At 37.7% G+C, this 27227-nt stretch overlaps 1 protein-coding gene across 9 annotated transcripts in view; it reads right to left on the bottom strand.

Annotated features, from left to right (window-relative positions):
• ADAM23 (ADAM metallopeptidase domain 23) overlaps window positions 1–27227 on the bottom strand; it is a 197204-nt gene that overhangs the window by 101833 nt on the left and 68144 nt on the right. For all 9 annotated transcript variants that reach the window (XM_017536899.2, XM_037741493.1, XM_037741494.1 and 6 more), the window contains exons 4-6: window positions 14710–14773; window positions 2928–3010; window positions 1801–1864 (exon numbers count right to left, since the gene is read on the bottom strand). In XM_017536899.2, coding sequence (XP_017392388.1) covers window positions 1801–1864; window positions 2928–3010; window positions 14710–14773 — 211 coding nt within the window. The remainder of the gene's footprint in view (window positions 1–1800; window positions 1865–2927; window positions 3011–14709; window positions 14774–27227) is intronic.

The raw sequence follows: 27227 nt of genomic DNA, 5'->3' as shown, positions 1-27227 counted from the left end.
CATCAAATAATTATAATATTCTGACTCTATCACTCTCAAAATATTATTTTCCTGCTACAGTTCTTTTCACTGATCTGACTTCTGTACTGTTATCTCTCAGTGCCTTCAGCTCCTACCATTGGTAGTACTTTCATCTCCTACCATTCTCCCCATTGTTCACTCCTCTTCAACCTTGTCAGGCTCCTCAAAGTTTCTAGAACATCCTAGACACACTCCTGCCTCAAGGCCTTTGTATTTGCTCATCTCCTAGAATGTTCTTCCAGCGCTCTAATTTCCTTAAGTTCTTCATTCACAGCTTGTCTTCTCTTGGTGGCCTTCCCTGAACAGTGTATATATAAAAATTTAACTCTCTAGCTTTCTAGCTTCACTTTTCTCCTTACCATGTACCCCTATCACTTTTTCACCTTACCATGTATACACTTAGCTATATGTATCACTACCTAAATACTATGTATCTAACATGCCATATGTAATTACTCATTCATTCTGTGTATCCCTGTCTGCCCTATAGACTGTATGCCCCATTTGGCTCAGTCTCCGCCTATTTTGTCACTAAAGTATCCCCAGAACCTAAAATAATACCCAGCTTATAGTAAGCCCTCAATACAATATGTACTGAATATACGTCAAATTTTAAATTTGGTTGTATTCTATTCTATTCTAACACTATTAGAGTATATGATTTCTTGTCTAAATCACTGGTTTGTACTCTAAACATTATTTTCTTCTGTATCTGTAAAGAAAACTAAGTATTCTATAATGTAATCATAGTTCAGCCCACAGATTTCCCCACTAAAGATTCTCAAGTTCGGATCCCACCACAGCATTCCTTCCAGCCTGGTGACAGAGCAAGACTCTGTCTCAAAAAAAAAAAAAAAAAAAAAAAAAAAACACAGATTCTCAGGTTCATAAAAGTTAAGTACATTCTTATAGTCACACAATTCTGTAAAGATGACAGTAAAAATGACAGCTATTTTTTTTCTAATTTCAATAGGTTTTGGGAGAACAGGTGGTGTTGAGTGACATGAATAAATTCTTTAGTGGTGATTTCTGAGATTTTGGTGCACCCATTACCCAAGCAATGTACACTGAACCCAAATATGTGTAGTCTTTCATCCCTTGCCATCCTCTTGAGTCCCTAAAGTCCAATGTATCGGACTTTGCCTTTGCATCCTCTTAGTTTAGCTCCCGCATATGATTGAGAGCATACAATGTTTGTTTTCCACTCCTGGGTTACTTCACCTACAGTAATAGTCTCCAATTCCATCCAGGTTGCTGTGAATGCCGTTATTTCATTTCTTTTTATGGCTGAGTAATATTCCATTGTGTGTGTGTGTGTGTGTGTGTGTGTGTGTGTGTGTGTTTATAGCTCGTATTTTCTTTATCTACTCATTGATTGATGGGCATTTGGGCAGGTTCCATATTTTTGCAATTGCAAGTTGCACTCCTATAAATGTGTCTGCAAGTATCTTTTTTGTATAATGACTTTTATGAAAGCTAGTTTAAACTAAAGAGGCTGGCTAGTAAAAAACCAAAATATCCTCTCTGCTCTTTTCATAGACTGGGAAGGACTAGGATTTGCTTCAGAAAACCTATGTTTGATGCTTCTTATGATCCCTTACTAGTACGTGGGCCTGGCATGTGCAACTTAAACTTCAAAACTCAGGATACCATTCTAAGTTTGAAATAAGGCAACATGTTCAAATGCACTTTGAAATCTACATTCTTTTCTCTTTTCTGCTCAAGGCAAAGATGCTGCTAAAGAAGAACACTATCACGCATCTGATGGCATAAACTCACCTCATCATGAACCAGCTCCAGTGGTTCTATCATATACACGAAGGTATCATCTTCAAACATGCCACTAGCACAAAAGAAACCACACAAGGAGGGAATAAACAAACACAGTAAATGGCAAGAAACAGCAAGTGAGCTTCATTACTGCGTCTTCAAAATAAAGAGTATAACTGAACAAATCCCTTTACATGGTCTCAAATGCAATACACATATCTGCATGGAGTCCCACTGTGGCCCCAGCACTCTACAAGGCACCATGGAGGCTATAACTAATGTTTGAAATTCAACACGTAGATTAGAAAATTACTCTGGGATAATACTATTCACTCAATGGCAGTCTCTAAAGTTAATATTCCAGAACCATGTTCAACTATACAAATTTCTAGTTATGTAAATTCAGTATCGTCTATAAGAAAACAGGTCCTTTACATATAAGAATAATCTAAAACTATCTGGCTCTGAAAAAGCAAACAGAAGTATCTTTATGTTTGTAAATTCTGAATTGCCATCAAGCAGTATGACTCTATGGTATGCAAATTACATTTAATTTTCAGAGAAGTAAGATTTTTTTATAAAAATGCAAAAAGTTTCAAGATTCTTTGTCATCACATGGCCAAAACTAAATCTTTATATGAGGTGCTACTGTGTTCAGGTCTAAAAGGTACCAACACACGATTTTGTTAGAGCCCACCCCTGGTCAATGTGCAAACTCTGCTCTTTGTCACCCACCCTTGCCTGGCTAACTCCAACTTACTATTAGGTCTAAGTTTCTTAGATCTACAGCCAACTGATTCAAGTCTAGCTGTAGGTGTAACTGATATGTCCTCTGGAATACACCTCTGGGAAACCTTCCTGGACTAGTATTGCCATTCCACAAGCTCCTGTCCTTCCCCTCTACAGCTCTTAGCACAATGGTAATTAAACATTCATCTATGTAATCATTCGGTTAATCTCTGCATCTCCTGCAAACACTAAGTGTTCAAGAAAACAGGGACATTGCCCTCCTTGTGCACCACTCCATAGGCAGTCCGTAACACAGCACTAGCACAGAAGAGTCACTAAAATATATATCCATAAAAGAGAAACTGAAGAGGGTAAACGAATAAAACACCAATGAGATTCCCACTTACTGAAGTCCATTGCAGGTTGACAGAGCCACCTTGGAGTCCTTGACGCCTCTGATGCTTCCATGGTAGTAACAGTGCTCTCCGCCCTGGAAAGCAGAAGGTTTAATTGACTGGTTGTATTTTATGCATCGTGATTAATTATTTGGGTGCTTCCATAAAGCAAAAAGAAATGCAAGGAGGGGCATATATGTGCACTCTATTAATAACCCTAGAAACTCCTCCTAAATGAAGTTGCAAATAAGACTGGGCAATTTTTCAACTTTTCTATAACAAGCATGTGTGTATTAAATTGAATGAAGGAGAAAAGAATTTAAAAAAGAATGACACCAATGTAACTAGTAAAACATACATTCCTTTAAAAAAATTTTTTCGTTGTACATTTTATTTATTTATTTATTTATACTTTAAATTCTGGGGTACATGTGCAGAACGTGCAGGTTTGTACCATAGGTATACACGTGCCATGGTGGTTTGCTGCATCCATCCCCCCACATTTCTTAAGTATGTATTATAGGAGTATAGGTATTTCAGATGTTGTTATGGAGTAAGGACTTCCACTTGACTGAGGAGAGACTCCAAAAGTGTTGTTTATAATCATTTTTTATGGAAAACTATACAAAATCTTGTTTTCTTACCTTCAAAAATTAACTTAAAAAACATTTTAGAAACAACATATAAATGTAGTTTTCAAAGTCAAATCATAACTACAAGTTTAAAAAAACACACACAGCTGTTTCCTTTGTCCCTCTTTCACCTCTACCTCCAAGGCAACCATTTTTAACTGTTTAAGCTGTTTCTTCTGGTGTTTGCTTACATATTTTGAATGTTTATACTTCTATGTTCTGACTGATTCCATTTTAGAAATTACTTTCCTAATACAGAATCTTGAAAACCCCTCTCACCCCCAATACATTCTAATGTGTATCACCAGTTTTAGTTAAATCCATATTCATTGTTTAGGTGTCCTCTGCACATGAGCTCCTACCAGACTAAGGAAGTCCCTGAGTTCCTATGTGGCTATCTGGCTGCATGGGGTACGCAGTAAATTGGGGACTTAACTACTCTACATCTACTTTCAACCAACTTTTCGTTTTTCAGATGCTTTCATTTCTGCCTTTCTGGGATAAGTGATGTAAGTTGACTTGTTTCTTCTTGGTTTTCCCCCAAACAAACTTAGCAGAGCATGAAAAGCTCAAAGCTAAAAGTCACCCCTCATTCACTTTCCATCTCCTGAAATTTTATGGCTATGTCTCACCTACTTTTTTTCTCTTATCCTGTCTTTGTCTTGGTGGGTTCATGTCCTTTTTTATCTCCTGTTATTTAGGTGTGTTATTGGGAGAAAACAGAGATAAATATATATTTATACAGTCAGGGATTGGTTCTAGAACCCCTACATATTCCCAAATCTGCACATATTCAAGTCTCACAGTCGGCCCTGTGGAACTCACATACGGGAAAAGACAGCCCTCCACATACACAGGTTTTGTATCCCACCAATACTGTGTTTGGTTGAAAAAAATCTATATATAAGGGGACCTGTGCGGTTCAAGGATCAATTGTGTGTGTGTGTGTGTGTGTGTGTGTGTGTACAGTAAAGGGCTACTTTTCTTTTCTTCCTTTTTTTTTTTAAGACAGTGTCACTCTGTCACCCAAACTGGGGGCAGTGGCATGATCTCAGCTCACTGCAACCTCCACCTCCAGGTTCAAGCAATTCTTGTGCTTCAGCCTCCTGAGTAGCTGGGATTATAGGAATGTGCCACTGTGCCTGGCCTTGCATCACTGTATTTTTTGAACCTTAAATGAGGCGGCAGGTGGCATCCAATCTCTGATGTTTATCATCATAAGAAAGTTTTAATAGCTAAACTGTGTAGTTATATTAAGCATTATAAACAAATTGGCAGCTTCCAATTTAGTATTAGTACCAGTAGTATGAGAAGATTTTCTGAGCTTTTATTACTAAATTCATAGCAAGTTTTTAAAAAGTATTATGGAAAAATATTATGCGGTAGCACTTCAGACCACTGCAAAGTAACACCTTATTTCATATAAAATAAATCTTGAGAGAGAAGGAGCAATCCCTCCTGGGCGCCAAGCATAACAGTGGTGGGCCAGTGCAGGGAGCCCACTTCTAGAGGGCATTGGCCATCATGACTTTGCACAGTCAGCTCCAGGGGTGCCTTCCACCCAGGGATCTAGCCATCTTCAACAACCATTACCTCACAGTGACTGTTGTCTCCATGTACCCATAGAGGGACAAACACAAAGTGCCAAAGGGTCTTCTAAAAATAACAAAATAACAAATTGATTCCCACATCTTCAGATTCTCAAGTCCATGTTTCTTTCTCCAGTTAGGAAGACCTCAGACAATTAAAGAGAGCTGGCCCTGACCACCTAGGAGTGGGTCACAGACCTATGACTTGGCAAATGACAGCAATCAGAACCAAAAAGAGCTCAGTTCAGCCCATGACACAAGTCTCTGTCCATCCCTACAGACATCAGCATTTTCTGATCCAAAACTGTCAGTTAATAAAATTTAACAAAAATGGAGCATCTGATAAGTGGAAACAGGAAATTAAAAATCCTAGCATGCTCCCTACCTTTCTTAGCCTGCTACTTGAGCACAGCTGAACACTCCACAAGCCAGATCATACTCAAATAATAATTCTGCTCCAGAAGGTCTCCAAGCTCAGAATCTCATTGAAACCTACCAGGTTGCTCTTCATATATTAACACACTGAAGCCTTGTTCATCTTTTTAAACACATCCTAACCAGAAATGGCTGCGGATAATGACCCTGTGACTCTAGTGATAACAACTTGTAAGGGGAAAGATACCTGGTTCCCTGGTATTACTAATCTAATAACAGGAACTGGACAGGCATGATAGCTCATGCCTATAATCCTAGTACTTTGGGAGGCTGAGGAGGAAGGATTGCTTAAGCCCAGGAGGAGTTTGAGACCAGCCTGGGCAAGGTAGTGAAATCCCGCCTCTACAAAATATAATAATGATAATGATAACAGGAAATGTTGGATTCTACTCACTTCAGTGGAAATAGAACCAATAGTTTCAATTTAGTTTTAAAATCGCCCCGCCTTTGTGTTTGTTTAATTATTTCATCTGCATAGTAAAGTTCCATCAGCCAGTTCTTTATTGCTTATGAAACTCCCAAAAACCTGGACATTCATCACGACCATGCACTGATATTTTCAATCTATTCCTGAAAATCTGGATAAACATTTGAAAGGAAACTACACAGTCCTTAACTAGAAAATATGCATATTATGATATCGAGGTTCGGAATATAATAATAAAACTATGACACTATATATATTGATTCTGAGTATTCCATACACATATCTTCAAATATTTCAAGCTTATCAACTACTAGGATATGCTAAACTATTTTAAAAATCAATGAGCTGAAAACAAATGAGAAACAGAAAAAAGATACCTATAATTGGACGTGTATACCTGACTTTGAGTACTGTAGAATAAGGAAATGAAAAAAAATAATATTGGACAATTGGGGAACTTGCAACCCAAATACACAAATTATTAATTTGTTTAATTATTTACTTTCATTAAATTTAATGGAGGAAAATGTTCTTGCAGTAGTTTAATTAAAAAGTATTAGAACAGTTTGGCTGTACCAATGCTATGTAAATTGTCAATAGTTCATATAAGTTACACTATTCCAACTTAAAATAGTTTTATGAGGAGCTACTGTGGTCTGCTACCTTGATTCCTTGGGGGTATCTTGTTAACCGGTTACCATGGTCCTTTCACATTTTATAATGTACTCCGAATGTTGCCAGGAAGGGCAATATTTTGAATGATTAATAATAATTTCAACTTTATACTCAAAATTCAAATAACTGATAATCCTGGATCTAATTTAAGTGATTTAGTGTGGATAGTTCTGTTTTCCTTGTTATTGCTTAAATTGTTATTTATGAAGTGGTAAGAAACTGTTTTTAAGAACTGGCTATTAATTCAAAGACTAGGGAAAAAGTTCTGGTGTATACAGAAGTAAAAGAGTCATTTTTAGTATAGGAGTGGAAATACAAACTGTAAGTTATCTAACTTTTTGGTTAGAAACAAAGCACACAAACATGAATTTTTAAACCCAATTACGGCAAGCTAAGAGGCAGTAAAAAAGATGGGAAAATAGATTTAAAAAATAGTCTGAAAAAATCATTAAAATATTACTAAAGGAAGAGGTAATGAGGAAAATAAAGGAAAAGAAGTAGAAAGAAGGGGGGGAAAAACTCAGAAAAGGGAAGACAGACTTGTGTGTCTGAAAATACCCCTGTCTCCAATACAGCACCTTGGTGGGACTCTGATGGGCTTCTGCAGAGCCCACCCTCTCTTACTCATACACTTGACAGGGTCTTCAGAACACTCACTCCTCCAATCTCCTCCACTCTGCATCAACCCTACCTCCCAGCCAGGAGCCACGTGCACAGAGACCCACTGCACTCGACCACGATCCATGCCCTCCTGCCACAAAACCTTCACTCTTAGAAGCAAGCTTGACCTGAGCTGTGATGATGATTTGATAAGGAAAGCACAAAGAACATTCTAAAAGGGTGATGTGGTTATAATGATAAAGAAAAGAATAAAAGTGAGACAAGAACACAAAGACCCACAAGGGCAGGGATCTTTATCTGTTTGGTTCACTGATACATATCTAGTACCTAGAACAGGAACTATGACCTAGACTAAGTCACAATAAGAGCTAAATCAGTGTATGTTTGCGTGTGTGTGTGTGTGTGTCTGTGTTTTCCTTTTTTGTTTTTTCAAAGTTGTCTATATCAGGCTGGGAGCGGTGGCTCACGCCTGTAATTCCAGTACTTTGGGAGGCTAAGATGGGTGAATCACTTGAGGTCAGGAGTTCAAGACCAGCCTGGCCAACATGGCGAAATCCTGTCTCTAATAAAAATACAAAAATTAGCTGGGTGTGGTGGCACATACCTGTAATCCCAGATACTTTAGAGGCTCAGATGGGAGAATCACTTGAACCCAGGAAAAGGAGGTTGCAGTGAGCTAAGACTGCACCACTGTACTCCAGCCTGAATGACAGAGTGAGTCTCCAACTCAAAAAAAAAGTTGTGTATATCTAAAATATGCAACATGATATTTGATATACATAGTGAAATTATTACTATAGTCAATCAAATTAACATGTTGTGTTTCTACCTCACAATTACCTTTTGTGTAAGCGTATGGTGTGAGCACCTAAAATCTACTTTCTTAGCAAATTCCCATCATACAATACGAATGACCATAGCCCTCATGCTATACATTCCATCTTTAGAGTTGCAGCCTATATAACTGCAACTTTGTACCATCCAACTTAAATCTTCCCATCCCACCACTCCACTCCCACCCCTCTACCTCCTGCCCATGGTAACCACTGTTCTCTCTGTTTCTCTTAGGTTGGTGCAAAAGTAATTGTGGATTTTGACATTACTTTAGATGGCAGAAACTTCAATTGCTTTTGCACCAGCCTAAATATATATTTGACTTTTTAAGATTCCACACATAAATGAGGTCACAGAATATTTTTTCTTTCAGTGCCTGGCTTATTTCAACACACACACACACACACACACACACACACACACACACACACACAATGGAATAGCGTCCGGCCTTAAAAAAGGAGATCCTGGCATTTGCCAAACATGGGTAACCTGAAGGACATTATGCTATACTAGTAAAAACATATTTGTTTAATGAATGAACAGAATGGCTTATTCATGAGCATGTGTTACAAAGCCAATCTTAAAGGATTCTTGTTTGATGAAGAGGGTAGGTAAGTAAACTCTTATTCCCCAGCTGGGTTTTTGTTGTTGTTGTTATTGTTGTTGTTGTTGTTTAGATATAATTCACAAACCATAAAGTTTCCCTTTTTTAAGTATACAATTCAGTGTTGTTGTTTTTTTTACAATTCTGTGAATTTACAACTCTGTGAATATGCTATCCCCACTATCTAGCCAGAAAAGTCTCATCAACTCAGAAATAAGTCCTATACTCATTAGCAATCATTCCCCATTTTTGCTCCCCTCCACTCCACCAGGCCCTGGTAACCATGAACCTACTTTCAGTTCCTATGAATTTGCCTATTCTGGACATTTCAAATAAACAGAATCATATAATATGTGCTCCTATGTGTATGGCTTATTTTACTTAGCATAATGCTTATAAGATTTACCTATGGTGTAGTATTTATCAGTACTTCATTCCTTTTCTGGTTGAATAGAAATTACACTAGATGAAAATGCCATATTTCCTTTATTCCTTCATCAATTGAAGGACATTTAGGGTGTTTCCACCTTTTGGCTACTATGAATAATGCTATGAACATTTAGGTACAAGTTTCTTTGTAGACATATGTGTTTAATTCACTTGGGTATATGCCTAGGAGTAGAACTATTGGGTGATATGGTAACTATTTGTTGAACTTTTTTAGGAACTGCCACACTGTTCTTCCAAGCAGCCACACAAAATTTTACATTCCCACGAGCTGTGTATGAGGGTTCTAATTTCTCCACAATCTCAACAGCACTTGTTACTCTCCATCATTTTTATTATAGCCATCCTAGTGGGTATGAATTGGTACACACCCAAGTTTAAAATTAAATGAGAGAGTGACATAGAATTGAAACATCAAAATGTCACCTTCATTTATTATAGCTCTATACTGGAAGATAGGATTAGTTGAGAATCTAATAGGCCTGCTAATGCTGCACCCACGAGTTAGCTAGTCTTACTCACCCAGCCAGAGACAACATGGGACAACCTAACTTCTGCCACACACACACACACACACACACACACACACACACACACGAGGGTGGCCACAGCACAATTTGGAAAGGAGAAAGGTGGAAAGAGCATGCTCTTCCTATTGGAGGGTGGATTCTACAAAGAAAAAAAAAAAGGAGGGAGGAACTGGCCACACAGACATACTTTCCCAGCAGTCAAGCTGCTCTTCCTTCCCTGAGCAAAAATGAGCAAGGGAATAGGAAGAATCCAGGGTGAGAAAATAGACCTAGGAAAAGACACTTTCCCCACCTAAGAATGACAGTAAAAAGGTAGAGGGAAGTTGGGATGGGGGCACTTCATCTATCTATTCATCAAATGCTGCTGGTCAGGAAGTAGTTCCTTTTATAAGCAGAAGAGAAATCAAAGTATTAGTAAGATTGACAAATATGTATTAACAGCTCACCAAAAAAAGACAACAGAAATATGTTAATTTTGAAAAGTACCTTCAGAGTGTTATATTGATGTTTATTCTTTTATAAGAACTGAAAAGCTAAAACCAACTTATTTTAAATAGGCTCATCAGCAAAGTTGGTCAACAAATAAAGTAACAACAAATAAAGTTGGTCAACAAGTAAAGTAACAACAAATAAAGTTGGTCAACAAATAAAGCTTTTGACACTGGTCCTGGCCACAGTTTTTTGGTCATGGTAAAAAGCATGGCAACAGAAGCACAAATAGACAAGTAGGACTACATCAAACTAAAAAACTTCTGCACGGCAAAAGAAACAATCAACAGATTGCAGAGACCTATAAAATGGGAGAAAATATTTGCAAAGTATACATCTGATGAGGACTTAAAGTACAAAGTATATAAGGAAACCAAACAACTCAACAGCAAGAAAACAAATAACCTCATTAAAAATGGGCAATGGACTTGAACAGATATACCTCAAAAGAAGACACAGACATACAAATGGCCAACAGGGACATGAAGAGGTGCTCAACCTCACTAATCAACTCATAATGAGCTAGCACCTAGGATGGCTATTATCAAAAGAACAAAAGATAACAAGTGCTGGGGAGGAGGCGGAGGAAAGGGAATCCCTGTAAACTGTTGGTGAGAACTTAAATTTGGGCAGCCATTATGGAAAACAGTATGGAGGTTCCTCAGAGAATTAAAAATAGAAAGGAAATAAAATATCACTGTCAAAGAGATAATGATAGCTGCAAGCATTATTCACAATAGCCAAGATATCAAAACAGTCCAAGTGTCTATTGACAGATGAATGAATAAAGAAAACATAGTATAAAGGAATATTATGCAGCCTTAAAAAAAGAAGAAAATACTGCCATTGGTGACAACATGGATCTACCTGAGGGACATTATGTTAAGTGTAATAAACCAGGCACAGAAAGACAAATACTGAATGATCTCACTTACATGTCCTATCTAAAATAATCTAACTCATAGCAGCAGAGAGCAGAATGGTGGTGGCCAGGAACTGAAGGGAAGGGGAAATGAGATGTTGGTCAAAGGATACAAAGCTTCCGTTACACAAAACAAATGCGTTCTGGAGATCTAACGGACAGCATGGTGACTGCAGTTAACAATACTGTATTATATACAGTACTTGAAATATGCTAAGAGGGTGGATCTTAAATGTTCTCACTACAAAAAAAAGATAACTATGTGAGGTGATGGGTGTGTTCATTAGCTTGAGTGTAGTGACCACTTCACAATGTATAAACATATCAACACAACGTTTTGTATAATATATATAATTCCTATATATACAATTTAAGTTATATACCTTAAATATATGCAATTTCTATTTTTTCAATTATATCTCATTAAAGCTTGGGACAAAAAAGGCAACGAGTCACAAAGGCCCACCTATTATATTATTTCAATTATGTTCAGAATAGGAAAATCTATTGAGATAGGAAGTATTAATAGATTAGTGATTATCTATGGCTGGTGAAAGAGAGATTAGGGAGCAACTGTTAATAGGTAATAGGTGGTGTGGTTTCTTTACAGGGCAATAAAAATATTCTAAAATTACATTATGTTGATGCACAATTCTGTAGATACACTAAAAACAATTACATGCTTTATGATATATGTTACACTCCAATAAATTTGTTTAAACATAAAAAGTAAATAAATTACTTTTTAAAGTAGTAAAAAAAAATCAACCAAATAGTTTTATTATATATTATGCACAAAGCACTGGCAGGAACTTAAACAAAAGCTATTGCTCCATCAAGTGCAGAACAAAAGTTCTTCCTTATCCAGGGACTGATACCTAGCATTTATATTACATGCTTCTTTTTGACCTCTCCAGCTCCTAAATTTACTTCACATGGAAAGATGCACTTTTAACCCACTTCCATGCAATAAAAGTGAAAGCCAAGACATTAATCTTTTCTTAGTGAGAAATAGGAATGAGGGAGGGGCTTGGTAGTGGTGAAATGGGAAAACCTAGACAATCCTCTTTTCAAAGTATGGTTGCAACTAATTCCTGGGATACTGTCAATGTCATGTCACATTCATATTTAACTCCACAGCCAAATAGACTGTTCTTTAGTTATGTGGATATTATTGTGGGTCTATGTGTGTGTGTGTACACCGTGTGCATGTACTTTTGTCTAAATAGTTTGAGATTTTGGGGGGGAAAAGGCTGCATTATATGTGAAAATACATTTAACCTAGCCATTCTTACATATTAATTTCCTTTTCTGGTACCCTGTACAAAGATTTTCTGAAACAGCATAAAAGACAATCTTCATGAAGTTTATTTAAAAATGCTTTAATATATATATATATATATATATATACACACACACATACATATGTGTGTGTGTGTGTGTGTGTATGTACATATGTATGTAATGGTTGTAAGAGTATGAATTTATACAAACTTTCGGAAAGAAAAACTGTTAATATATTCGAGAGTGTAAAAAAATTGTACCAACTCTTTGACACAGAAAATTCCTTTCTCAGAATTAATCCTGAAGCAATTATAAAGGATGTATTCAAAATATATCTGGAAGTCCTTTCCTTGAAGTTATTCATATAGTGAAAGATAGGAAACAGTCAAAATGTCTATCACCATGGCATTTTTAAACAAATTATAACAAATGAATTAGAAATAATACTATGAAGTTTTTAAAAATTAAAGGTTTAGAAGATTACTTAATACATGCTAAAATATTTTAAGATTCGTTACATTTTTTAAATCCCGATACAAAATAGTGTGTACCACATCATCTTGGATTTTCTTGATGTATATAAATATAGACATATAAAAAAGAGACTGTTAATTCATTATCTATGAAGCACATAAGTTTGGGTATATGAGCTGTTTGGAGAAAAGCAGTGAACACAGAAACAAACTGCAGTAAACACAATTTCTTTTGCTAGAGTTGAAATATCTTTTATTTTAAGTTTTAGTTACAACTGATACCAGATTTGGAGTGTCTTATTAATGATAAGGCCTCCTTTTGGGACCTCAAATGACCTCTGGAGGCCAATTAGCTATTCTGTTTCTTATAAAAAGAAAAAATAAAAGTAACTGAGTGCGTTAGTGAGAAGTTTGGATCAGGTTTCTGTGTCCTGCAAAGGTGGCTCATTTGCTGAGTCTATAAAGTTCCCTGCAATCTCGTCTACTCCAAGCTCATGATTCAGCATCCGCAGTGCTCCTGGCACAGCTGACAGAAGCTTCAGTTTGTACAAATGCCAGGAAGCTCATTCCCACACTTGATTTAGCTTTTTTGCTCACTTTCCACAGCATTAACTTTTAGGGAGATTCAACAGCCCCCAAATGCAACCTAAGGCAAGTACTGACAACTAATAAGAACGATACATGTTAAGTTCTTAATCTGTGGCACAAAACTCAAAAGCTGGAAAACACATCCAATTACAAATGTGCCCACTTGTGAATTGGAATGTTATAAAGCCTGAGAAATGCCAGGGCCTCCTGGTGTATTTATAATTAAGGACACCTATAAATATTTGCTGAGAAGCCATCAGACTGAAAATCTCAGTTACCTATGCTGCACAAGTCCACACATGGGAAAGGTGCTGTTTTCAGGCTGACATGTGTTAGAAATCTAGGAAAAAAAACAAACAACAAATCTAGTGATGTTTCCCCACTTTGTTTCCTTTCCTGTGCCCCCAGTAGCCAGGACACTGAGGACACTGCTAGGTTCAGTGGCACTTGTTGACTCCCTAAGTCAGAGTTTCTTTCTGTAGCCATTCTGGGGATCTTCACCCTGACTGATGGAGATCACTGTTTCTTATATACAAATAATCCCTCTCTTGCTTTAATCCTAATCCACTTCCTCTTTATTAATTCTCCCTGAAGAAAAGAAAGTTCATGCCCAAATGAAGGAACCAGATACCCAAGTACCCTCATATTCAATGCTCAGTGGCCTTAAGCAGGCTTATTTTCCCTCTCCCTTAATTTCTTCCTTAGTAGAGCAGGAATAATAACATCCACCTCATAGAATTGTTGTGAAGGCTAGAGAAAAAGTACTGTCTAAATCTCACATCCCCCACCTGTCCTCTGCCCTTCTTGGGCAGCAATGTCATTTGCACTTAAGAGTCATTCTAACAGCCCAATCCAGATTGATGGCCATGAGCCTGGTCCTTCTTTATTGACTACTTTCAGGTGCTGATTTGGAACCGTATAGCTCTTTATACTATCACAAAAGGTACTGTATCTATAATCAAAACAATAAACATTTCCTTATTGTCTTGAATATCTAATGTTATCTCAAACATTTGTACATTTTAATAAATTTCTCCTCACTAAAAACAGTATCATCTGTCCTGAATACCTAATGTTACCTCAAACATTTGCACATTTTAATAAATTTCTCCTCACTAAAAACAGTATCATTGCAAAAGAGCACAGATGATTTTACTGAGACAGCAAAACAATGCAGTGTGCACTGATCAACTCTATAAGTACACTTATACTACAGGACTTGCCGACGCCGGTAACCGTACCTTAGAGTACTGTGGTTTCCCATTTTCGTAGTGAATCTCCACATAATCAGAAGACAACAAACCACTACAAAGGAAAGAAAATAGAGTGATTTCTGCATCTAAGACACTTGGAGATTTAAAAACAATCAGCTCAATAAAGGAACGTGAGATGCATGCAGACCACAAATAGCTGCAGTCCATGGTTAGTACAAAAACAAAAACAGGCTATCATTAAGAGTCTCACACAGTATCCAGGAACAAATCACTAGCCAGTCTACGAAAAAAAAAGACAAGACACAATCTAAGGCTGAACTCTTTTTACACACACTATTCAGAATCTGATTGATATGTTAATTGATATGGAACAAACCAAAAGGCAAGGAACATGAGGAGACAGATCCTATAAAAATTCCACAATTACGCCCTAAACAATTGGAATGTCATAAAATGTAATCACCAAGGAATAGCATAAAACAAAGACCACCAAGTGTTTTCTATAAAGGCCAGAGAATAGATATTTTAGGTTTTGCAGCCCATGCAGTCTTCACTACAACTACTGAGCTCAACCATTACATTGCAAAAACAGCTATGGGCAATATATAAACAAATGAGCATGGCTATATTCCAATAAAACTGTATGGACACTAAAATTGGAATTTCACATAATTTTTATGTGTCACAGAATGTTACCCTTCTTTTAATTTTTTTCAACCATTAAAAAATACTTAAAACATTCTTAACTTGCAGACTGTACAAGTTAGGAATAGCCAAATATTGCTTGTGTGCAGTAGTTTGCCAATTCCTGGTATAAAAGAAAGGGTAAGGGGTCAGGCACAGTGGCTCACACCTATAATTCCAGTACCTTGGAAGGCCATGGCAAAGGACTGTTTGAGGCCAGGAGTTTGAGAACCAGCCTGGCAACATAGCAAGACCCCCATATCTAAAAAAATTGAAAACATTAGCTAGGTGTGGTGGCATGTACCCGTGGTCCCAGCTACCAGGGAGCCTGAGGCGGGAGGATCGCTTAAGACCAGAAGGTTGAGGCTGCAGTGAGCTATTATTGCATCACTGCACTCTAGCATGGGTGACAGAAAAAGACCCTGTCTCTGAACGAAAAAGAAAGAAAGAAAAATAAATTTAAAATAAATAATAAAATAAAGGTTAAGAAAGTCTTTGAACAAGGTTTAAAACCTAGTTCAGTGCCTTATTAATCATGTGACCCTGGGAGATTTCCCCAATTTGTATGTCAGATGGAGATGCTCAAGAGTGTGAATCTCATAGAACCCTGTGAGGATTAAAAAAAATCATGAATATACAGTACTTAGCTCAGACTATGCAGTACTGGGCTAAGAAATGCAGTATTTAGCCTAGTACTTAGTACAGAGTACTGACTATGCTGAGTAGGTACATAGTAATAGGTATTGTGGCTGTCACTATCTTTATTTTAACTCAACTTCTTAAAACATATTTCTCCCTATACAATGTGGAAATATAAAATATGAGCCTCCGGAAGAGCTCTGGATTGTTAGGGCATCTAGGTTCCTGTTTGGGCTCTATCACTAGGAATAATGACAAGCAATAACTCGCATTTACCACTTACTATGGCACAGGTACTGTTAATAAGGACTATAATGGTATATCAGAGCTATAGGTCCCACTCTGAGCCAGGTGTATACCCTAATGGGAACTGAAGGACAGGAGTAGGTCCCATCCGAGCCAGGTGTATGCCCTAAACTTGGATCTTTATTTCTTTTTATGTAAAATAAAAGGCTGAAGCAGAACATTCCTCAGCTCCTGCCCTACTCTGCTATTCTGATTTTCTATAATTATGCCTCATAGTAGGTTTTCTTGGTAGGAAACTGTGACACTACTTCTTTAACTGAAGAATGGGAGGACTCAATGATTTTGCATCATTCTGAGACCTGCGTCTGATGCATTCTAAAAATGATCCAGTGAACAGCGCTTCAAAGGGATGCTGAGCATCAGTCAACAGAGTAACTGGAGGCCTCCTGGGTACGTCGAGCATAGTTTCCTGTGTGTCCTGAAGGACAACCTTTCCAACACAGAAAGGAAGCCAATGCTTAAACTTTAGACATGTTTCCCATTAAAATCACAAATCAAATGTGTATTGAAGGATAATTCTACACTTGAAACTAAATTGTGGTATGTCTACTCATTTTCTTTTAAAAATCTCAGATAGTAAAACTAATGATAACTACTGAACTCTGTATACTTGGGGAATATCTGACAGGGTGCAGAAAGTTCTTTCACTGATAATTAATTCAACTGGCTACCAGCACTGTGATATACATAGAGAGAGCTGGTGATGGTACCATTCTTCTGCAACACCAGGAGGCAGAGAGGTCTCCCTAACTGCCTTCTAACTGTGACTCTCTACAGTTAATTCATTATTTTCAATATTTTCAACCACTCAATCATTGAGGCATGTCGAAGAGTTGGAAACAATGTTATTTTAATTTTGTCTGTAATTAGAAGGGCAGAGAACTGCTTTCTAATCATGAATTCCCAAATCTGATAAAGGTCACTTTAATTATCCTATTTCCCTCTTTTTAAGGGTCTCTTTTTCTCATGCACATACCTATTTCTAGTATCTCTGGCATTTTAGAATCTTAAAGAAGAAAAACAGCTACTTTTCAGGAGGTCTAAGGCAAACACTGAGACAAATACACCACCATATGCCCCTCCTCACTGCGCCAGTACACTCTTCTACTTCCTATAAATAGCACACATCCCCATTTACTCCATCCTTTCCTTCTGTCTGACCACAGCCAGCCTCCCTTGAAACTAATTCTTCGGCTCATCACAGTATCCCTAGCACTTGGTATAATGCCTAATGCATAGGGCCTTAATCAATATGTGCTGAGTAAGCAAACATCTACCAACACCTGCTATATCGGCTTGGAAAAAGGATGAAGAATGCAACTCTTGAATTGAAACTAAGCAAAATCAGCACAAATGTGCAAGACTGATCACCTCACTCAAAAACATTATTTTGTAATCTCCTTCAGAGTGAATTATGTCAACTGAAATGTAACCTAATTAATTATAAAAGTCTTGAAACAATATTGAAATGTAATTTTTGATGATGGACAAGGAACACTGAAAAGGAAGAACTGAATAGTTGATTGTGCAGTGGTGTGTCTCCTGCCCCACCCAGCAGAGAAGGAACAGGTAATCTACCCCTCCATCTCCCTGAAGATGAGTTGTCCTTTCCTCCACCTCTGCTCTCTGTAGTCCTAATACAATTTCCTATTGGAAACACAATGTTCTGAAATGCTAATACTCATTGATTTGGCAATTGTGGACCCAAACATAAACTGGCATTTTACTTTGTTGATCAGCCAATTGGATGTTTGGTTCTGAAGATGCTAATAACTTGTGGGCAAACTCTGAATGTCCTAAGTTCTAAAATAAACATTTTTTTCAATCACCAAAGCTACAGAAAAGCTATATTCTGTGGCTACTCCCATGCTTCTTATGCAGATTATCTGTTGAAAGAGAGCGACCTTTATAAGTAAATGGATAAACACAGGATGGAAGTTCAAAGCCAGTGAAAGAGAGTGGAAGAACTAGAACAAGGAAACTCTTGAACCCACTCGCTCTACACCCTCATGGTGAATCTGCACCACCAAAGTTGTAAAACCTCTAGAAACTCTAGAATCAGACTAAATATGATTTTACTCAAAATATGAAGAACATGTAACAGCAGGAGAATATAAAGCTATTGAAACATGACAAAAGAGCCAAGAATCAGGTCAATGGAGGGAACTGTGGCAGAAATAATGCTGTGTATCCGCCAAATGCTATTTCATTTTTCCCTTCCTGGCATGATAAGACCACATTGTAGCTTCTCCAGCAGTTAGGTTAGGGCCAAGAAAACGGATCTTGGCTAATAAGAGATGAAGGAAGTGATGTCTGCCCCTCTAGTGTGACCACTAAAATCCCTGCAGGATTACCTAGGCTTTCTCTTCCATGGCAAGCCTGGAAGCCACATGCTCCAGATGGCATAACTGAAATATGAATGTAGCCTAGACCCTTCCACCATGATTTGAAGAAGAACTGCCTAAAAGAGCTACCCAAATTGCACTGGACCACAGTGCAGGGAAGAGACAACATTTTACAGTGTTAAAGTCTCAGATTTTATGTTTGTCACTGAAATATTGTCTAAACTATACTGATTGCTGATTGCAGGATTTATCACAAAAAAAACTTTTAGAAATTTACACTCAAAGAATTTCACAATCATCAGCAAATATACGAGCAGAACTGCTATTATATTTAGGAACTGAAAATTCACAAAAAGAGATTTACCTCAGGAAGGTTTTGTGTGTTTGTGTACAGATGTGTGTGTGTGTGTGTGTGTGTGTGTGTGTGTGTATTTGTTGGAATCCTTAAGTATCAGATTCACGTTTCTTTTGTTTTGTTTTGTTTCCATTTTATTGCATTTTAGGTTTTGGGGTACATGTGAAGAACATGCAAGATTATTGCATAGGTACATACGTGCCAGTGTGATTGGCTGCCTTCCTCCCCATCACCTACATCTGGCATCTCTCCCCTTGCTATCTCTCCCCAACTCCCCACCCCCCCACTGTCCCTCCCCTATTGCTCCCCAACTGACCCCAGTGTGTAGTGCTCCCCTCCCTGTGTCCATGTGTTCTCATTGTTCAACACCCGCCTATGAGTGAGAACATGCGGTGTTTGATCTTCTGCTCTTCTGTCAGTTTGCTGAGAATGATGGTCTACTATAAGGACACGTGCACACGAATGTTCACTGGAGCACTGTTTACAATAGCAAAGACCTGGAATCAACCCAAATGCCCATTGGTGATAGACTGGACAGGGAAAATGTGGCATATATACACGATGGATTTTATGCAGCCATCAAAAACGATGAGTTTGTGTCCTTTGTAGGGACATGGATGTTTTGTTTTGTTTTGAGACAGAGTCTCACTCTGTCACCAAGCTGGAGTGCAGCGGTGCGATCTCGGCTCACTGCAATCTCTGTCTCCCTGGTTCAAGCAATTCTCCTGCCTCAGCCTCCCAGGCAGCTGGGACTACAGGCATGCACCACCACACGCAGCCAATTTTTTTGTATTTTCAGTAGAGACAGGATTTCACCATATTGGCCAGGATGGTCTCAATCGCCTGACCTTGTGATCCACCTGCATCAGCCTCCCAAAGCACTTGGCCAAGATTCATATCTCTAATATAAGTAGACACATAAATAGCCATGTGATCAAAACTTCCAAAATTTTATATCTTCAATTACAGGGAAGTTCCATAGGGAGAAGCCAAGGATTCTAATAACTGAAAAAGTTAGATACCAAGATTCCTTAGTACCTAGGAAAGCTATTAACCAAGAAGGGTAGATCCCAGTTTTTTGGAAAATAACTTGAACCCCTTACTTTAAACAAAGAACTGGCCTGGTGCAGTGGCTCATGCCTGTAATGCCAGCACTTTGGGAGGATGAGGCAGGCAGATCATGAGGTCAGGAGTTTGAGACCAGCCTGGCCAACATGGTGAAACCCCGTCTCTACTAAAAATACAAAAATTAGCCAGGCATGGTGGCGTGTGTCTGTAATCCCACCTACTCAGGAGGCTGAGGCAGGAGAATTACTTGAACCTGGGAGGCGGACATTGCAGTTAGCTGAGATCGCACCACTGCACTCCAGCCTGGGCGACAAAGCGAGACTGTCTCCAGAAAAAAAAAAAAAAATGCTTCTCTTTGGAGCAATTCTGGTCAGGAAAGTTTAGAGGCAAGCTAATCAAAGAAAATAATTGTTCAGAACAAGACAACGTGGCTAACTGGGCCTGGGGATTTGAGGAAAACTACTAGAAAAGATATACATTGGACCACAAAGGAAACCATTTTTCCATATGACTTAAAATCGTTTACTTCATTGTAAAAAGTGGTTGAACTACCAGTCTCCAGAAGTCCTTTCTAGTTCTAAAATCTATATTCTCTGAAATGTTGTGTTAAGCACTCAGTCTTTTCCTAACTAGGAAACTGAGTGAGTTGTTAAGAACTAGCTTGTCTCAAACAATCTAGAGGCCCCCACAGCATTCCGTCACTAGCAGAACTAGGTAAAAAAAACTAGATGAATGGTAGCAAGCACCAACCCCTAACAACCGGATGGCCATAGAATTTATTATCCAAACTAGGACATTTCTGGAAGTGAAAAGAGGCATATTAATAATTGTGCCAGGACAACATACATACATAAACCAGGAAGGGCTATCCTAGGAAAACTGGGGCATATGGTTACCCTACATAAAGGCCAAATTTAAGGTACACATATCGAGTTCTACATGGAAGGTCAGGCTGATCTACGAGGTGAGAAATACTCAAAAGCTGAGGTTCTAGTAAGCAAGCAGTCTGTGAGTATGTCTTCTCCTCCAGTTGCTTTTGGGTCCTGTCATGTTTCACACGCCCACTGATATGATTTGGCTGTGTCCCCACCCAAATTTCATCTTGAATTATAGCTCCCATAATTCCCACAGGTTGTGGGAGGGACCCCGGTGGGAGATAACTGAATCATCGGGGTGTTTTTTTCTGATTCTGTTCTAATGGAAGTGAGTAAGTCTCACAAGATCTGATGGTTTTATAAGGGGAAACCTCTTTCACTTGGCTTGCATTCTCTCTTGTATGCCACCATATAAGACATGCCTTTCACCTTTCACCATGATTGTGAGGTCTCCCCAGCCACATGGATCTGTGAGTCCATTGAGCCTCTTTTTCTTTATAAATTACCCAGTCTTGAGTATGTCTTTATTAGCAGTGTGAAAACAGTCTAACATAGCCACTGTTTTGGGAAGGCCTTGAGTAGGTGCCTGAGGCTCTCTCTCTCAGTGCGTAACATCAGTAGGTAGATCTGGGGAAGAGGAGTCAGCAATGTAAGATATGGAAGTCAGGAAGCTATGAGACCACGTTCACTGCAAGACACTGAACTTGTCAGATGGTGACTGGCCATGCACCTTGCCATACAATGTCTTTGTTCCTAAGTAAACAGTAGCACAAATACCCTAATTCAATTCTCAGTAGTAAAACATGTAAATTACTTCCATATGTGTTCAAATTGGGACTGGAACAGGAGTTAAACAAAGAGTAAAAAATTAAATGATATCTATAAAAGGAGTACCACAAATGCCCATATTTCTCATGCAAAATCTGTCATCTGATTATCTTCGTCTTGACAGCGCTTAACTTCTCAGAATTGGGAACCCTAATCACACCCAAATAAGCCCTGACATTCATCCAGGAAGTCTCCTACCACCCCTTCCTGCCAGGTCCACATTTCATTCATTTAATAACAACCAATGCTGTCCTTCTGGAGACCCTCAACTTCATGGAGCCTTGACCATAGTGACATTGTTATACCCAAGGCTCCATGAAGCCACAGTAGAACACCATGCTGACTCCCTCTTTCCATTAGAAGCTTCTTTGTTTTGTCCTTGTATAAACATAGGATATTTTAAATTCACTAAATAATTACTGTATGTGGTAATAAAGACAGGCACAGAATTTAAACTCAGTACATGCATATAAACATAAGTTTGTAACGTATGATTATGCTTGCTCTTATATTGCTTTTCTTTTTCAAAACAAGACTTTAAAAGTATAACAATTTTTCAATCATTACTTTTCTAAAGTTTTAAGAAAAAATTAGACTTATACCACCTAAAATAGTTTTTATGCCAAAAATTGTTTCAGCTAAAAAATACATACTCCTTTGAATATAAACAATACAGTAAGACTTTAAAGCTACATTAAAAGATTTAGGACATGGAAAGGCTGGGATTTAAGCGTGTAGCAATGATATATTAAGTGGGTGAAAATAATTATAGGTTGCATAGAGGCTTTGTGTTAAGTCAGACAAAGATGGCATGCCAGCAAGGGCTGGGAAGTGTGGGCATATTTCATAGGAACAGTGCTGCAGGCGGAGAATGCTCCTTGCATCAACAGGGTGTAGAGGTTTTCTTTAGGGTAACAAGAGAAATTTAATGAGCTCCTAAACCACATGAGAGATTGCAGTGGAAATGTAAATGTGTAGGTACTACTGCATCTCAGGTAATGGTCCCATTAACCATAATAAAGTTTAGAAAAACCCAGTATAATGAGGACAAGAAACATAGGCAGGGCTGCAAGCTAATCGTAGAGTGGAGAAAGAAAAGAATTAGGAAAGAAATAGGGATGAACTTGAGGTGGTGTAAGAGCTGAGAGCCCCCACTCAGCTGGCTTGATCAGCCAATAAAAGCCAGTGAGAGTTCCCTTGTGAGGAGGGTGATATCAGAAGAAAAATCATTACATAAAAAATGAAAGATGTTTCATTTCTTCTCCCTAACTTAAAGCCTGACCATATGAAGTAGATAACACATTTCTAGTTGTGGCTACCAGGTCTCTTCAAGTTTCCAGTAATTTTGAGATTCCTTTATGACAGAATCATGGTTCCTCTCACAATTTAGCTTTACCCCCCCATATGTCATAAACAAACAAAAAAAATTGAACACAAGGAAAACTGGATCCAAATAAAAAAGGCATATCTTCTGCACAGTTGCATATGACTGAAATGCTATGATGAACAAATTTCAAAGCTAATAATGAATATAGCTGGTGAATATTGCTAATCCAGGTTCTTTTCTGATATATCCAATATTTATTAATATAATTATAAAGCAAGCATCACACATAGTGAAATTGCAGAAAATGGATGAGGATCCATGATCAGCCCTGCCTTTGTGTAACCTTGTACAGAAGAAACTACTCTCTTCCAAGTCCAGTTTTTGCCACATTTTAGGAAAATAATTTGCTCTTTCTTCCTTTTTCATTCTATACAGAAAAACTGCACATTTGTTTATATGGTGTTCTATTCTTCCTAGGTGTATATAAAATAGCCAAAAGAATAAAAAAGAAACCAACAGAAAAACTATCAGAAATAATAAGATTTAAGTAAGGTGGCTGGTTACAAGATAAATACGCAAAAACAAAATACATTTCTACATGTACCAACCAATAAAAAACATCTAAAAATGATCTAGGGGGAAAAGTTTCTACTAACAACAACAAATTTTATATATGTACAAATATAATTGGATTTATTTATATATGCATAATGTATACAGAAATATATGTATATGAATATACATACACATATATATAACCTATGAATAAACTTGGGTTTAAATAAACATGAAGAAATATGTATGTGTAAAATCTTACTAAGAAACAAAAGAAGTCATGACTGAATGAATCGTACTATCTGATTGTCTATAACATTCAATATTATAAAGATGTCTATTACCCTTAGCCTACTCTATAGTTTTAATATAATTCTGAATACAATCTTGGGAAGTTTTTTAACTTAATAAAACGACTCTAAAATTTGTCTTTAAAAAAATGCTTGAGACTAGCCCAAACGTTTTTTGAAAAAAGAGGAGTAACAAAAAAGACCTTATATTACTACTATAGTAACTAACGGTATAGAACACTGGCCTAATTAGACAGGTGGCCCAAAGCACACAACAGAAAGTCCAAAAAGAGATTCAAGTTCATATCAAAAACTTAATATACAATAATATGATATGTTAAATCTACAAAGAAGACAATTAATAAAGAATAAAGATGGTTAGATTAAATGACTAAACATTTGGGGAAAATAAGACCTATAAATTGCATTTTATAGCAAACAAATGATATATGCATTAAAGGTACATATGTTTTAACATAAGGCCATAAGTTTACTATAGAAATACAGCTGAATATTAAAGAGAAGAGGCCTCTTAAGTAGGATATTAAACCCAGAAGTCATAAAGATAAAAATAGATAAGACTATAAAAAGCTTTTAAACTTCCATGAATAATTTAAAAAATACCATAAACAGAATTTCAAGGCAAACTAAGAAAACACATCTGCAACATTTATGAAAAACAAAGGGTTACCATCCTTAACAGAAGAAGCACTTAAAAACTAAACCAAATAAAAACAAACAACCCAATAGAAAAGTAGACAAAGGACACATGGAGAATATACAAAATGCAACTCATGAAAAAAAGAAAACAAGAAATATTAATGGTCATCAATCATATACCAACCCACAGCTGCACCAGCAATAAAATACTTGTAAATTAAAATAATGAAAGAGATCATTTTCCACCATCACTTTAGAAAATAAAAATGAATGACAGTAGCCACTGCTGGCAAGGAGGTAGGAAACTGGCATGCAGAGGGCAATTTGGCTAGGTGTCAAAAGCCCTGAAAGCATGTTCACCCTTTAATCTACAAGCTCTACTCATAAGGGTTTCCTGAGGAAATAACTAGACAAAAACAATACAGCATGATGTAGGTGAGGGTAGCTTTCTATGTGCTTTCAGACACTTAGAAAGATGTTCACAACATCATTCAGTGAAAAGAAAAATAAAAGAATACTATGCTTGATTATAGAAGTATGTTTATACACATACATTTACATATCGAAAACTGTCTGAAAAGATACACACCAAACATAACGGTGAGCTACTGTTTCCTGTAGAACTTTCAATAGTTTTTATTTTCTTTCTTTTGCTTAATTTTAATTCCTAAAATTTTTACAACGAATGTATACTGCCATTTTAAGAAGAAACCACAATACAAGCTATATTTTTAAAGGGAAAGAAGCATAGCTCCTTTAATAAAGAATTATTTAATTAGTGACTAGTTTCGGGTCCAGGAAAGGCCAGGAGCCACAAACATTCATATCATCACCCACCATGCAGGGAGCCGCAGCTGGCCAGGCTTCCCCTACGTCCCCTAAACTCAATGAGATGGGATGGTCCCTGAACATCCGCTAGTGGGAGTAGGCGAGGACAGAAAGAGAAACAAAATGCACTCTCACCCTCAAGGTGAGTATAATCTCATTGCTAAAATAAGCCAAGTTAACATTTAGCCTACTCCCACAAATAACAAACAAAGCATCAAGCAGCCCTCAAGGAGAAAATTAATTTCCATTAATACGATCAGGGAACCCATCAGTGAAGAAGCAGGGCTTAAGCAATCTTTATGATAAAATTTGGACAGGGAAATATGGGCAGGAAAGAGAAGATCCCATAGACAGGGACCAGTGTGTACAAATCCATGAAACAGGAAAAGGCAAGGAGGCATATTCAGGGAAAAGCTAAAAGTCCAGTTGAGCTGGGGCATCAGTGATATGGGACAACAGTGTTGAAAAGGTTGGTTTAGAAACAGACCCACAGGCTTAAGCAAGGGGTAGGACTTTCAGAGGAAAGGGAACTCTAGGACTAGAGCTCAGAACTAGGAAGGCTATAAAGGCTGAGAGCAAGCAGAAGCTACAAAGACTTCAAGGCCTGGGAAAGGCTGAACACAAATAAGATTCTTTTACTGGGTCAATTAGAGCCATCAGCAAAGTAATTAATGTTAGCAGCAGGAGAGAACGGCAAGAGACCAGCAAAGACACTGAGGAACAGCCGCTCCACATATGAAAACCTATGGCTTTAACTGTCCTCCACTCATTCAATTAACGGCCAAAGACACTGAGTGAGAGGAAAAATAAGAAGATGAGAAATAAAGAAACGATTAACAAAGATAAAGCTTTTTACCTAAATGTTGCCATTTCTTTAAATTCTTTCATTGTAAATCATAGATGTTTGTCCTAAAATTTGTTATGCAAATGTTAATGTGTACTTTGCAATTTTACACTGATTTCATAAAGGAATAGTAAGAACTACTACTGCCTTTTGTGTGCTCTCTTCCTCTCTTTGCGTCCTACCTTCCTCTCTTTGTGCCCAAACTCTTGATTTCTCCTGCACCACCACAGCCTGAGCCTGGAAAGTATCTACTGGCTGAACTGAGACAGGAGGCCTCTGTAGAACAAATCCCCAAGAGACAGGCCGAGGGCATGTCTGCACAGCCCTGTAAAGTAAAAGGCATTTGAAGTTGTCACCCTAGATTTCTCTGTACTATACAGAAAACAATATTCTATGCAATCATGGTACCCTTTATACATAACACAGGAATGTTTAGAGATGATAATTTTGGTCCTTTTCATTTATTTATTTTGAGACGGGCTCTTGCTCTGTTACCCAGGCTAGAAGGCAGTGGAAAAATCATGACTCATCACTATTGTGAGTTAATCTCCTAGGTTCAATCTCCTAGGTTCAAGCAATTCTTTCACCTTTGCCTCGAGAGTAGCTGGGGACCACAGGTGTGTGCCACCATGCACAGCTCAGGTTTGTTTTTTGTTTTTTTTTAGAGAGAGGGAGTCTCACTATCCTGCCCAGGCTGGTATCCAACTCCTGGGCTCAAGCAATCCTCCCTCCTTGGCTTCCCAAAGTGCTGGTATTACAAGCATGAGCCACCTTGCCAGGCTGGTTCTTCTCAAATAGTAGATATGTTTAAGTAATTGCCACAATGTAGCAATTAGAAACATACTTCTACAGTAATATCAAACCACTATGACAGATAAGAACACAACCTAGCAAGAAGAGGAAGAGAACAGATAATTTTTAATGCTTTCTTCATGTGGGTA

The sequence above is a fragment of the Cebus imitator genome, unplaced genomic scaffold (genome assembly GCF_001604975.1).
Source record: "Cebus imitator isolate Cc_AM_T3 unplaced genomic scaffold, Cebus_imitator-1.0 Scaffold101, whole genome shotgun sequence".
NCBI classification, from domain to species: Eukaryota; Metazoa; Chordata; class Mammalia; order Primates; family Cebidae; genus Cebus; species Cebus imitator.
Note: the sequence above shows the minus strand (reverse complement) of the source record. Positions and strands in the feature narration are given on the sequence as shown.